At 42.6% G+C, this 15,420-nt stretch overlaps 1 protein-coding gene across 1 annotated transcript in view; it reads left to right on the top strand.

The window, feature by feature from the left end:
- BMPER (BMP binding endothelial regulator) overlaps positions 1-13,907 on the top strand; it is a 208,605-nt gene extending 194,698 nt beyond the window's left edge. Inside the window, exon 15 of the mRNA XM_038390677.2 lies at positions 10,093-13,907. Coding sequence (XP_038246605.1) covers positions 10,093-10,274 — 182 coding nt within the window. The 3' untranslated portion in view covers positions 10,275-13,907. The remainder of the gene's footprint in view (positions 1-10,092) is intronic.
- The last annotated feature ends 1,513 nt before the right edge of the window (positions 13,908-15,420 follow it).

The following is a 15,420-nucleotide window of genomic DNA, read 5'->3' as shown; positions in this document are numbered from 1 at the left end:
CTGGAATGGTGGCTGAAGCATGAAGGGGCATATGAATGTTTAGCATATCTGACACATAAATATCTTGCTGTGCTGGCTACAAAACTGCTTTGCAAACTCCTGTTCTCACTTTCTGGTGACATTATAAATAAGAAGAGGGCAGCATTATCTCCTGTAAATGTAAACAAACTTGTTTGTCTTAGCGATTGGCTGAATAAGAAATAGGACCGAGTGGACTTACAGACTCTGAAGTTTTAGATTGTTTTGTTTTTTGAGTGAAGTTATGTAACAAAAAAAATCTACATTTGTAAGTTTCAGTTTCATGAGAAAGAGATTGCACTACAGTAATTGTATGAGGTGAACTGAAAAATATTATTTCTTTTGTTTATCATTTTTACAGTTCAAATATTTGTAATTAAAATAATATACACTTTGATTTCAATTATAACACAGAATACTATATATATATATAGTATGTCGAACCGGGGTAGAGCATGCACCATTTCATATATATATATATATATAATATGAAAATGTAGAAGAACATCCAAAATATTTAACAAATTTCAATTGGTATTCTATTGTTTAACAGTGCGATTAAAACTGCAATTAATCGTGATTAATTTTTTAATCATGATTAATTTTTTTGAGTTAACCACGTGAGTTAACTGTGATTAATTGACAGCCCTAGTTGTAGCATTCACAGATGCACCTAAGACCAATTTGGAAATGTGTTGGGATGAAAGGGCTTGACCCTTGTATCCTTCACAATGATCACAAATAGTTTCAGCAATGTGCAAAAGGGTTGAATCCTGGGGAGATAGAGCACCAGTGCACATCGGACGTCAAGGGAGTGCAAGGCTCTTTCAGTAGGGGAGGTGTGTGGTTTGGGGTGGAAAACTGGCAGGCGTATGCACCGATTTAGGTGGAATTCAGACACCACTTTTGGGAGGAATTTAGGGGGAAGCCATAAGACCACCTTGTCCTTGTGGAATATTGTGTAGGGGGAGTCCGCCATCATAGTTGTGACTTCACTGACTCGTGTGGGCAAGGTAATGGCTACCAAGAAAGTCACTTCCATCGAGAGGTGGGAGAATGAACATGTTGCTCAAAGGGTGGCTTTGTGATGGCAGAGAGATGAGATTATGATCCCATGGCAGCATGGGCTTTAGTACTGGTGGAAAGATGTTCAGTAAATCTTTCATGAAGCTGATAGTGGTGGGATGCATAAACACCAAGGAGCTATTCATAGGAGGCAGAAAGGCAGTGAGTGCTCCCAGGTACACTCTAATAGAATTGAGGGCCAGATCTGACATCTTGAGGGCAAGGAGGTAGTCGAAGACAAGTGGAATAGACACTGTGCTCAGTGAGTGGCGGTGGTGGTGGCAGTGGGCCCATGCATAGGCATCAACTTCTGCTCCCACGGTGGTGCTCAGCCCCCCTTTGCCCCCAGCCACGCCCCCACTCCACCCCTCCCACTAAGCCCTCCCCCATCTCATCCCTACCCCGCCCAAACTCTGCCCCCTCCAGTTGTTTGGTGGCGGCTGGGCAGGAAATGCTGGGAGGTAGGCGGAGGAGTGGAGACGCAGCGTGCTCGGATGGGGGGGAGGAGGTTAGCTGCCAGTGGGTGCAGAGCACCCACTAATTTTTCCCCATGGGTGCTCCAGCCCTGGAGCACCCATGGAGTTGGCTCCATGAGCCCATGCTGTGAAGCATTTCCATTTAGCTCAGTAGTAGGCTCTGGTGGACTCTTTGCTGCTAAGGACTTGTCGAACCGGGGTAGAGCATGCACCATCTATCCTCCACACCGATCCAAGAACCCGGGTGTGAGGTGAAGAGGGCCAGGATTGGGATGACGAAACCTCCCCCAATCTTGTGGGAACAGATCTGGGAGTGTGCAGAGGTGGAGTGGTATACAGTGTGAGGAAGTCCATGAACCAGAATTGACAGGGCCAGAATGAGGCTGTGAGTATAATGGTGGCTCTGTCCTGGTGAATCTTGCATAGCACCTCTGGCAGGGGGAGAATGGAGGGAAAGTTGTAGCGGACATTGCCTGTCAAGGGGAGGAGGAGAGCATTGCCCTGATAGTCCTCCCCTAAAGTCCTTCCTCTGGAGCAATAGAGGGGCAGCTTTTGGTTCTCGTGAGTAGCAAAGAAAATGGGGAATGCCCCACTTCATGAAGAGATAGAGGAGTGTGGCATCAGGTAGCTCTCACTTGTGATTGAGGTACAGAGTCCTGCTGAGCATGTTGGCCCAGGAATTCTTGGTGCCTGGTAGGTACATGGCTTGAAGCGTCACATGGTTCTTGATGCACCCGTTCCAAAGTCAGTTCAACTCAAAGCAGAGGGAGGGAGACCTGGCGCTACATTGCTTGTTGATGTACACTACTGTCATGTTGTTGGAGAGCAGTTGAATGTGGAGGGATTGAATGAATGGGAGGAAGACCTGGCATGCTAAACAGACCATATGTTCTAGCATGTTTATGTGCCTTCTGGCTTCCTGTGGTGTCCACAAGCCCCGAGCTGCATGGTGGCCTAAGTGGGCTTCCCAACCCACAAGAGAGGGGTCTGTTGTGATTGTGGTCTGTGGTGTAGAAGGGGTGAAGGAGGTGCCAATCAGGATCTTGGAGGGATCAGACCATCATGTGAGGGAGGACAACATGGCCCTGGGAATGGTCCCCCTGGACTCTATATGGTCTCTGTCGGGTCTATAGATGGAGAAGAGCCAAGCTTGCAGACAATGCACATGGAGATGTATGTGTGGTATCATGTAAGGGCAGGCTGCCATATGACCAAGGAGGGAGAGACAGTGGTTGACTGTAGTGCATGGTCTGTGACTCACGTCTGCGATGAGGGCTGTCAGTGCTGTGAAGCGGTCTGCTTGGAGAAAAGCCTCATCATGCTGGAGTCAAGTCGCCCCCGCCCTCCCATGAAATATATCATCATGTAAGTATCAACGCTGACTTTTCCTCATTGACGCAGATATCTAGGGATGCTAGGAGATTGCAAAGACAGAGGATTAAATAGGTTGCTTCCTGTTGCAATAGTGTGACCAGGATCCAGTTGTTGAGATAGGGGAATATCGAGTAGCCTAGGCAGCGCATCTGGGCTGCTACTATGGCAAAGATTCTTATGAACACTCTTGGCACTGCTGCTATGCCAAATGGGAGGACCCACAATTGGTAATGCTGATGCTCTACTTGAAAATGGAGTAACTTGTGGTGGGCCGGGTGAATGTCCATGTGGAAGTAATCGTCTTTCATGTTGAGAGCTATGAACCAGGCTGCTTCAAGTAGGGAGGGGATAATCAATGCCAGCATGACCCTACCGTATTTGGACTTTTTGATAAATGCATTGAGCACTCGAAGATCTAGACTGGAACAATGCCCTTCACCCTTCTTTGAGATGAGAAAGTATGGTGAGTAGTGAAGTGTGACAGGCTCTGTTGCCCCCTTGAGGAGAAGAGCATACGCCTCTTGTTGGAGGATCAGTTGATGGGATGGGTCCTCAAGGAGGAAGCCAGGGCGGAGAGAGCGATCCAGCAGGAAAGAGAGGATCTCTGTGGCATATCCATGGTGGATGATCTCCAGTACCCAACTGTCCATGGTAATCTTGCCCCAATTGTGGGTGAAAACGGCAAGATGCCCCCAAAGATGACATGGGGCGCTGCCAGGGATGACACATGGAGGGGAGGCATGTGGAGATGCCCAGCAGCAATGAGGCAGCTCTCCCCCTGGCAGTGGCACCCTCCCTGTGTTCATGCAGCCTGGGGGAGGGAGGAAGTCTTATAGTTAAGACTAAGATTTAGTCATGGATATTTTTAGTAAAAGTCATGGACAGGTCACGGGCAGTTAACAAAAATTCATGGTCCATGACCTATTCATCACTTGTACTATATGCCCCTGACTAAATCTTGGGTGCTCTGGGACAGGGGGTGGCCTGGGGACGCCGCAGGTGCTGGGGGTCGGGTGGCAGCGTGTGGCGTGGGATTCCCAGTGGTGCTGGGGCGGGGTGACCCGGGACTGCCACTGCTGCTGGAGGAGGGTGGTGCGGGTCGGCCCTTGAATGCCCCAGCAGCGGCGGGTGCAGCTGGCCCAAGGCTGCTGCAGAAGTCCCGGAGGTCCCGGAAAGTCACAGAATCTGTGACTTCCGTGACCTCCATGACAGACTTGCAGCCTTAATTATAGTTTAGAAAGATGAGTTGGATACTCTCTGCTGGTCAAAGAGCTGTTACTCTGCGATCTATTCTGGTGATTGTGTGACTCAATGTCTACCCTCGCATGATAATTTTCCGTTACATGGAGGATACAATAGCAGGAAGGGATGAATGATACAGATAAATATGAGTGCTCCTGAAATCTCTGATTATTCTTTACAAAGGAACAGAGAAATCCAGACAGAATGTGCCTATGTGAATGTACTGCTCCCTAAATGCGGCCCCAGAAAGCATTAGTGACATGTGTCATTTTAATCCATTGATGCATCCAGTAGCAGGTCAGACTGGAGCCTGAAGAAAACAGTCCTTGCCTTGTTTTCATGAGCTGCTTTGATTCTCTTTACTTTTTACTCTTTACTGCCTAGGATCTCTAGTAATAGATGAGGACCCCACTGTAATAGGCTCTGTCCAAACAGAAGAGAAAGATGGCCTCTTCCCCAAAGAGTTTACAATCAATCTATCTCCTGTTTTATACTTAGAGATAGAGTGGGGAGTATTAGGAACCAATGAGACAACATTAGTCGTCATGAGAGGCAAAGATTTCAGCACACCAGTGGCCAAACCTAACTTTTACAATTGTAGCGGCTAATGCTCTCTTGCTTCCTTTGACACAAATGGGAAACTAATGCAATCTTCCCTGTAAGCATGAGCCGGTTGGAATGGCGCTGTATCAGTGAAAGAGACTCCTTTAATAAGGGGATGTCTATAGTGTTAGAATGTTTTGCCTTTTTTTCTACAGTGTCATCAAAGATAAGAACTTTTCTAAGGACAAAACACCCCTTGAGACAACATTTTGAGCAAGGGGTGTCCATAAATCCTCTACTAAGGCCTTGAAAGGCTATTAGTCAAGACAACCCCCCCCCCAATTAAAATGGACATTTGTAGAAACTTCTCACCTCTGTAACATCCCCTCAAAAACACTAGCACCCTTTTTATGCTTTTTTGGTTGAAAATCCTTGGGGATCTCCTCAGGAAAGTAGCATGTGTTTGACTAAATTTCCACTTGATAATCCATTTGGAAGGTGAGAATAAAGTGTAGGGGCTGGACTTTTCAAAGGGGGAAGTAAGGCCATGTCTACACAGACGGCGGTGCAGTGGCGTAGCTGTACGAATGTAGCTGTGCCACTGCAGCACGTCTGGGGAAGACAGTCTATGCGGACGGGAGACATGAACACTTACGTTGGTGTAACTTAGGTTGCTTGGGGTGTGAATAAACCACCCCCTGAGTTACATAAATTATGCCAACATAGGCTGTACTGTAGACATAGCCTAAGACACTCAAATCTCATTGGGATCTGGGCCTCCTAGCCAGGACTGAGACTTTTTTCAAAGCCAGCTAGGTGATTTGTACGTGCATTTTTCATTAATTGTAATGGAAATTGTGTCTCTAAATTCCCTGGGATTTGAAAATCTCAGTGCTGGCTCAGATCTGCAAAAGGACCTAAGGGGGCTCAAATCACAAAGGGCCTCTACAGTTCCTCCAAAGGGTAATCTTGTTCCCATTTACAAATACCCAGGGGCCAGCAGATACTCTGTATTTGATCATCTGACCTTTAGTTCAGCTCACACTATCAACATCTGGGTGGTGTCAGGATGGTACATTTTATACCACAAAACTGTATGGACTGCACAGGGAACTCATAAAAAATAAAGTGCCTCCATACACTTCTTATGGTAACAATAACCAGTATCAAGGTTTTAAGCTTTAACTGCCTTTTGTTCAACCCTACCATTACAATTATTTCATCCTATTTAGGGATGAACATTTCTAGTTATGAAACAATATATATATCATAAAATTTAGTAATCTGTGACTTTCATTTCCTGTTTGACATTTCATAGACTGCAGGATATTTGGAAGGCTCGTGTTCTAATGGGAAAGGAGTGTACTTATTAATAAAGTCAGGTTTTAATTATTCTTTTGTGTGTTATAAAACACAGGTCTCGTATGCTTGCCAATTCTTATACCTAGAATGCTGTATGCCTAGCTCAGGGCTAAATAATATTCTTTAGAATACTTATGCTGTCTGGACTGTCAGCCAAATGGGATGCACAGGAGACTAAATATATGTCCTGTTCTCTACACACTTTTCCCCTCTCTAACCAGAAAGTGGATCCTCTAGCTACTCATTTCCTAAATGAATAGCACATGTTCACTGCTGTTTAAGGCATACAGTGCACAGGTGATCTAAGATGACACTAAGGGAAGGGAGTGGAGAAGACATTAGTGAATGGGAGATTAGTTACAAAAGGATAAAAAGGAAGAAGATGGGTTATGGTATGAAGGGGTTGGTGAGACCAATGTGTAAACTGAGAAGATTTGGAAGGGCAGGAAGGGGTGTGTGGGAAGCAGATGAGTTGAGAGTGAGAAACTATGAGGATGGATATGGGGGATAAGAAAACATATGAAGGGAAGAGAAAGGAGCTTGGGATTGTGAGAGAAGGGGAGAAATAAGGGAAGGAGGTTTCAGAGGATAGAAAGAGAAGTGAGGGGGCTGGTGAGGGAGTGACAGAGTAGGGAGAAAGGAGGTGAGAGAGAGAGAGCGGGGCTGATGAAGACAGAGGAGAGGTGTTTATGGGGCTTAGGAAGGAAAAGAAACATCCCAGCCAGGATGACGGAGGGGAATGCAAAGGTATTTGGGCAGTGGAATATTAACCTTTAGCCTCTGGAGCTCAGAAGGCATATGTAGAAGATTCAGTTTGGTAAGGGGAAAGTAATTCCCTGTGAAGGGGTGGCTGTGGCAATACTAAAGAAAAGGGAAGGCATGGTTTGGGCAATGATAAGGAGGGAGGTGCAGGTAGTAGAACTGAGAAAGCCACTTCAACCAGGGACTGGCTCTCACGAGCTCTTGTCAGCTAAGTGATTTTCTCCTTTGATTCCTGTGTATTAAGAGTTGTTGTTAGAGGGTGATTCCAGATGTCATCATTTCCACTTATATGCTGGTTTCAACCAGCTGTTTTGTCCTCCTGGTTCCCTCTCATTTGCAGAATTTAAGTCTAAAGTGCACAATTTTTTTTTCCCAAATAATTTTGTCCCTGGTGGAATTTCTCCTAGATCTTACTCTAATCAGTTTCCTCTGTGTGCCTCTGTGAGAGAGGAGAGAGCTTCTAACTTTTTAATGAACATTTGATAGACGTTGGAACAGTTAGAAATACAGACAAAACTGTATAATTAAAGGGCTTGTTCAGGTCCCCTCCCTTCCACAGACAAGAATGCTCCTGAAATGATGAATCCAAATTGTAAGCAGCAAGTACCATGAATGATGCCCATACTGGATGTCCTAAGAAACACCAGGAGAGGGAAGGCTGGGCAACAGAAAAAGCAGCACTCTGTAGTCATTTGGAAATCCTAACTCGGAAAGTTCAGTAGACTTTAGAATGCAGAAAAGCAGCTAGAGGCCGACTTGAGAAAGGCAGCAGTTTGGGACTCTTATTAGACATCAGACATTATCTTAATTAGATTTGTCAGATATCAGTGAAAACAAAGCAGTTCAAAAGTTCATATTTGATATCTGTGTTTTTGTGCAGTGGAACAACGAAAGACTTTCACTGCAAGTGGATAACTAAAAGCTGTAAATTCCCATTAATGCAGTAATAGATACGGACAATTACAAGCTAGTTGTTAAAAACCTAAAGTCAGGACCAGATTGTAAGCAGCAATGCCAAACATATGTTTTTGAAGATGAGTGGAAAAATGCTAGTGGACTGGTAATAGTGCAAAATGCTGTATTTGCAACATTGATAGTAAGTTTTTGTTTTGTACTAACATATTAGAAAAGTTAACATCACTAGTGTTCAAATTTTTAAAAAGTATTTTCATCAGAAGGTGGATATGAAAACATCCCTTCTGTTTTCTGTGTCTACATGGTAATGACCCATGTCAACAATCCAGGGGAGGTTTTTAACAGTATATTGTCCTTTTTCCCCACCTTTTTTTCTTTTTTTTTAGTTGTTGGTTGACTTAAAGTCAAAGTGGAATGTTTTGGATCAATCACAATTTAAAATGTGAAATGCCCAAACAGGTTTAAATGTCAGCTATTGTATTTTTCAGTATTCCACTTGCACAGTAATTATAATTTAATTCCCATGCTCTGCCTCCCCCACCCCGTCATGTTTCCTCCTGGGTCCTTGTGCCTGCCTGTTTCCTATACAACAGGGAGTGCGAGCAGGGGGGCAGGGCAAGGGGTGGGGTGGGGGACAATGGGCAGAAGAAAGGGGAGGGGAAGGGAAGAGGATACATGAATGGGCAGGGGGGAAACGGGCCTGGCTTGTGGCACCCCCTCGGCAGTAGCAGAACCAGGGAGGCGGCCACAGCAGCACCAGAGCAGCAATGTCGCCACAGCAGCTGGTGCCAGAGAGACCCCAGCCAGCAGCTGGGCTCCATCATTAAGCTGTCCCATCCCCCTCCCCAGCACCGCCAGCCCAGGTATCCAGTCCAGGTGGGGGGAGAGAGCCAGTGAGCCATGGCTACAGTGTGCACATGTGTGTGTGCAGGGGCATACCCATACTTTGCACCCCCCCACACCTCAAAATATAGCAGTCAAACTACACTTATGGGTTTAGGTCAGAATTTTTCACCCCCTGAGCTATGTAGCTGGGTCAACCTAGCTTTTTAATATAGACCTGGCCTTAGTGTTTAAACTCCTAACCTTAGCATGACATTACTACAAGATTTTGTATTTTAATAAGAGTATCTCTGCTTGCTTTTTCTTTGTGAATAATGGCAATGCTGTAATGGCATTCTAAGCCCCATACATAGAGAAAAGTAGCCCTGTTCTGTCTCTAACAGAATCGGTGTGACTTGCATTCTTTAAAAAGTAGTGGACCTGTAATACCTCTCAAGAGAGAAGCAACCTTTTTTGTGCTGCCCTTAACTATAAATAGCAAGATAGGATTCTGGATACTTGTGAGTCTATTGCCATTTGTAAATCACTGATTGTGCTTTCTTCAGCACAGCCCTCTGAAAGAATAATACTTTGTTTTCTTTATTGTTGAGCCATGTGTTATTCTCCATACTGGAATAGAGAATACAATGTTAAGAGTTGAAAGTTCTAATCTAGTAGTGGTAGCTTAGCCCTGCATAGTCATTTATATTGAAAATACATTGAAATGTCAACTGCATGGGGCACATACTGGCCTCACCAAACATAAGAATCATTTACCTCAGTGACCCCTTGATATAAGTGTATAGCAGAGTTTTTTCCCCGCAACATGTGGTGTTGATGTTGAACTAACAGCACTATTTTGACTTGCTGCAATGTACAGTTCTATTAGTGAAATTAAAAGCAATGCCTGTGAGTTGGAAGACTTGTCACTGTCAACTTTGCCACTGGTTGTTAATGGAAACTTGAGCAAGTGACTTCACCAGTCTGGTTCCTTAGTTTCCCCATCTGAAAAATGGACATAATGAGGTTATTTATCTGCCTTTGTAAAATGTTGCAAGAATCTCAGATGAAAGGCATTATACCATCTATACAGTCAAAGCAGAGATAAGCCTAAACTATAAAATTCAAATGGGGTTCTAGATGTGAACTTTCCCCAAGTTTGGAGGTATTCTGAATCCAGAATTTTGTTTCTGCACTTTATACTGATAAAGACAGCTCTGAAGTTAGGATCTGGATTAGAATTCTCACAAAGATCAGGATTATTTTAGATATCTGATTTTGGTTCACGCTCATCTTAAGCACAATATAGCAGAATCTCTATATAAAGCACTTTTTCATATGATTGTCTCTGATGCTATGATGTTCTAGTAAATATCTGCAACTAAGACTAACATGTTATAGAGATAAGGGATTGCATTGTGGTTTTAAAAAATGTAATTAGAATGGCATATCTTTAATCCTAGTCATGTGATCTTTATCAATCACGTGTTTTGTTTTTTTAACTGCCTTTCAGCAACTCAGTGTAAACATGGTGCAGTGTATGATACCTGTGGCCCTGGATGTGTCAAAACATGTGACAACTGGAATGAGATTGGTCCATGCAATAAGCCATGTGTTGCAGGTTGCCATTGTCCAGCAAACTTAGTTCATCACAAAGGAAGATGCATCAAGCCAGTCCTCTGTCCACAACGGTGACATTAGTTCTATATCTGCGGACTTTAATGTTGGTATCTTTCATACCTTTGAAGCTCACAGCCAATGAAGGACTGCACTGTTTGTATGCAGATTCTGCAAAGTACACACATACTCAATGTTTGTGTATATATGTGTGTGTATGTATATTTATGTGTCTATATATACACACACAGGCACATATATGCATTTATTTATATATACACACACAAACGTATATACATTTATTTATATATAATGTATACTGTGTGTGTGTAAATACACATCTGTACACCAAATATAAATACAACATATATATATATATATATATATATATACACACACACACAGAGAAATATACATCATTTATGTAAACAATGGAAGGATGAATAATTTTATGTATATTTTTTGCTATAAAGTTTATGTATTATTTGTAGGATTCTAATCTGTAAGCCATTTGAGTCATTGTATAAATAAAACAGGTGTTTTTAATACAATATAGTGGCATGAAAACATTAGATGACTTTGCCATTACATAAACTTGTAGTTTCCCAGGAAATTTTTCTAGGGCCATAGCATTGCCAAACTGGATTATCTTCAACAGAGAACCTGGATTTACAGTTATACAGGAAACACGTTTCTCTGGAGATGGAGGATTTATCTAGGAATATTTCATGTGTACCTCAGAGGTGTCTAATGATTGGTGACAGGGTTTAATGGTGCAGAGAAAGCTAGGGATTGGATTTTATGCTTCATTGAATCACTGTATAAAATGACTTCCAAAACTGGATTGGCCAACTGCCAATAAAGAGAGATTTGGTTTTAGAATAGAACCAAAGAATCAATGGCCAGATTCTCAAAAGTGTTCAACATGCAGCAGCTTCCATTGAAAAACTGACCTCTTATTATTTAATTAATTAAATATCCTATATGTGTTATATTTGGCATTAACTGGGAATGAACAGTAAAGAAACAGGAACAAAACTTTGGCCCCCTTACCAGGTTTTAAGCCAATGGTTTTGTTTCATACATTCTTAGAAATATTATTGGATAAACAAAATCTAAATATTGTGAAGTAAGATGCAATCTGCTGCAGCTTGATACTTAAAATAATGTTGGCTCCCTTTCTTAGTAACTCATTTAATTGGTCAGCATGTTTAGAACCCAAAGGCAAATTCTCCCAGAGAACAATGTAGAAAATGTTAAATGATAAATGCCGGCAGCTCACCAATTTCATCTATCTTCATTAACTTATAGATTTGTGAAGTTTGCTTGACTCATGAAATCTTCCCAATGGAGATGCAGTGACATGTGATTCCACCAGATACCATAATTTATGCTGTACGGCTCTCTCAAGCTGGGGCGCAGCAGGAGGGCAAGTTACACTTCCCTTGCCATAGAAACCTCCAGTAGGGCCTGATCAATGGGAATCTTCAGTAGGCATTTGATGTGAACTTATAATGAAGTAACCTTTTTTCCCCACGGTGCTACTTCACTATAATTGAAACTTCTCTCACTTGAATTGAAATTGCACTTCATAATGCCTGGGAAGAAAAATCAGGACTTTAATCTACTTCTCTTCAACAGAAGCTTCACTGTGTCTGAATTCACTCTGAGTAAAAGGGCGTAACAGTTATATATGGTTATGATGGTGTCATGGGTGAAGCTATTTGGTAAGCAGATCTAACACAGCATAATCATATGCAAAATGCTACATACACTAGTGTTAAACAGAGCTGGGTCAATAAATCAAAAAGTTTTCCATGAATGTTTGTCTAAACTTTTTTAAATTTGACTTGGTCACTTCATGAGCACTCTGTGTTTGTGCTTTCTGTGAATATTCAAGTGATTAAATTTTACAGGCAAAAGGGGTTTAAGGAAAGCAAATTTCAAAGTCACACATGCAAGTATTTGTGGAAACCAAACTGTAAATGTGCAAGTGCTCATCCAATCGGGACACACAAACAATACTGTGTGACTTATCTAACCAATCACACAATGTAGCAATGCTGCTGAAATTCAGAATGTTTGCAATCAGTCCATATAGTAAAAACATGAAATGATATTTGCTAACAAATTCAAATATAAATTAAATCTGAGGAAATAGCAATCTGTTTGGGATATTCCACGGTGGGGGTGGGAGTGAGGCTAATCCATTGAACATGTTATTTACCCTGCTCTAGTATTAAGTGGGTATTTTTTATTTTTACATATCGATCAATAAAACTTAAAAATGAACAAAGATTAAGCACAACACACATAAACTGCTCATGGTGAAAACTGCATCTCCTGAGGATTTTTCATCGGGTTTTGTTCTGAATGATCACGATGAATGAAAGATAAGGAGACATGTCCTCAGTTGCTATACGTCAGTATAGCTCCACCGGTAAATAAAGTTAGGCCTGTTTACACCAGATGAAGCCTAGATGTGGCCCAAAGTTTCTGTGAAAAAACAAACTCTTAGGCTAGACTGTTTCAGTTTGGACCCTGACCTGCGTATCATCTCAGATACATCGTAGTTTAGCTTTGCTTTGTTATACCTTCCTAGTTATTACACTCTGGGGCTGTAGGGTACCAACAGTTCCTTTGCCTAGCACTCAAGGGAATGATAGGGCTGTACTGTGCCCTGCTCATGGGGGGAAAGAGGCTGCTTCATCCTCCCCTGAGACTCATGCATGACTGGGCAGAGTATCACTATTAAGGTTCTATTCAGCAGAACTTCCACATGAACATCTGTAGTGCTGTGTGCCCAGCTGAGGAATTCAGCATCAATCTCAGCTGAGAATGCAGAAGCTATTTGCCTTTCCCCTTCCTCCCAAAATATTCTAGGGCTGCAGTCTTGACTTGCTTGAAGTCAATAGCACAACTCCCATTAATTTTATGGGAGCAAGAATTTCACCACAGATGCCTCCTTAATAGAGCTACTCAGAGGTGCTGAATTCATTTTACTCCTGCCATCCTTCTGCTGTGAAATATTAATCCTGGTACACTAGAGCTGGAAACTTCTGGTATATGGCTATGGACGTTGTTTTTGTAATTTGCAAAGCAGATCCAGCTTTAATATGCCATGACGATAGCATATTTTTAGCCATTGGATCAGGAGCAATGTACTGGTTGCTGTTTTGATATTCTTGGATAGAAATCATACTCTGATACCTGCATCAAGTTTGTGCATTAAAACCTTGATATTGCTTATGCCTATCTGTTACTGTGACTTGGTGCAAATTCAAAGGGTGCTGCCTGTTTCAAGAGAGCACAGCTGCTAATGAAACAATGGTCTAAAAGAAAAGCCAATAGAGAGGCACTGTAGTCCAATGGGTGGAACAGAGGACTGGGAGTCAAGAGACCAGAGTTGTATTTTTAGCTCTGCTACTGACTTGTCATGTGACCATTAGCAAGTCGTTTAATCTCTGTGCCTCCGTTTCTATCTCAAGAAAATGGAATTGATATTTACCCATCTTTGTAAAGTGCTTTGTGATCAATTGATTAAAAACATAAATATAATATAAATGGTATATTGGTTCTCATTGGTAGAATGCAGAGTGTTATTTTACCAGTGTAAGAAGATCTGCTTGGGTTCAAGCAATCCCAAATTTTTGCCATTGCCTTTGTTCCAAAGGGTCTCAGTTTATTGACAAAATATATTAGTATAATTGTATTTTCTTTCTGCTCTTTTTTGATCTAATTGATGTCATTGCTGGGAGTTGTGAACCATGGAGAGGTAATACTATTCAAAATGAATAAGTTGGGTGTATCACAAACCTCTGTAGATGTTTCAGTATTTCCAGCAAGAAAAATGTTTCAGTATTTCTTTAACATGGAAAAAAAGTTATGAATCTGCTAAAAGTGAAAAGATGGTAATGAAAGGGTTCCTAATATCTTACTCATATGTAGCTATTTCCTTGCAGGAGATGAGACATTTCCAGCAGTGACCCTAGAAGATATAACTTGCTTCTCTGGTGCAGGAGAGGTACAAACACTGGAGAGCACCAGCTGGCCTCTCACTGACAACACTTTAGTGTTACTAAAATGGACTTTGGGTGTCTGGATAGAAACCTTCTATTTGCCCTTCTTCAAAGTACACTAGGGGTCCATTGCAATGCATCACAGAGCAATGACAGAGTAAGGTGCCATAAATATGCAGAGCCAGAAGAGTAGAAGGATCAGATTTAAGCAGCAGAATTTGGCAATGCAGTAGTAAGATGGTCAATCCTTGGAAGCTCCTTTCAGCCTTGTTAGCCTCAGATGACCCTTACCTAAGAATGTATTTTTGACAAAGTTTCTACATTTGGGAGATGTGTTCTTTACAGAGACACATAGAGCTAGGACGCATTTCTCCTGTGTTCCCTGATTCCACTGTTTCAGGAAGCCTTGTGTTGAGAGAAGAATGCTTCAGAGGGTATGCAAGGTAAGGCCATGCTGGAGCCCTGGCTCAAGGCTGACCCTTCTTATGGCTACATTGCAATTGACCCAGGGTCCCAGGACCCTGCAAGGTCCAAGCTTGAGTCAAGCTGGGAGCCAGGGTTCAAGCCCTATTGCTTTGCAGGGTAGCTGCAGCCCCGCTTGACTCAGGTCCTGGAAATCATGCAGAAGTATCCCACAATTCCATGTGACAACTTCCTTAGTCCTGTCTATCCCAACAATTTGCAATCCCCTTATTGAAAAAGGAAGCACATACACCTTGCCCCACCCCTTGGTTAATGATAGCAACTCAGGTCAGCGTTAACCCATTGTGTTCAATCACCGATCTGCAAGCACGCAGATGGAGAGCAAACTCATCTAGCCTTTTGCAAAGCAAACTGCTTCTTGGTAATGTGCAGGGTGAGCAGTAAAGATTTCCCAAAGTGCACCTCATTCCTAGGGATAGAGCGGTCACATTTCGGGGGGAAGGGAGGTGCTAGGAACCCCGGGGTATGGTTACTTTGACATGGGTCTGCACACTGCAGTGTGGATGCCTAGCCCAGAGCATGGGTCAGAAAAGTCTTAACCTAGGGATAAAAAGACAATGTAGATGCTCAAGCCCAGGGTTTCCTAATATGGCTCAGATAATTTGAGGAAGTGAGCTGTAGCTCACGAAAGCTTATGCTCTAATAAATTTGTTAGTCTCTAAGGTGCCACAAGTACTCCTTTTCTTTTTGCGAATACAGACTAACACAGCTGCTACTCTGAA

The sequence above is a fragment of the Dermochelys coriacea genome, chromosome 2 (genome assembly GCF_009764565.3).
Source record: "Dermochelys coriacea isolate rDerCor1 chromosome 2, rDerCor1.pri.v4, whole genome shotgun sequence".
NCBI lineage: Eukaryota > Metazoa > Chordata > Testudines > Dermochelyidae > Dermochelys > Dermochelys coriacea.
Note: the sequence above shows the minus strand (reverse complement) of the source record. Positions and strands in the feature narration are given on the sequence as shown.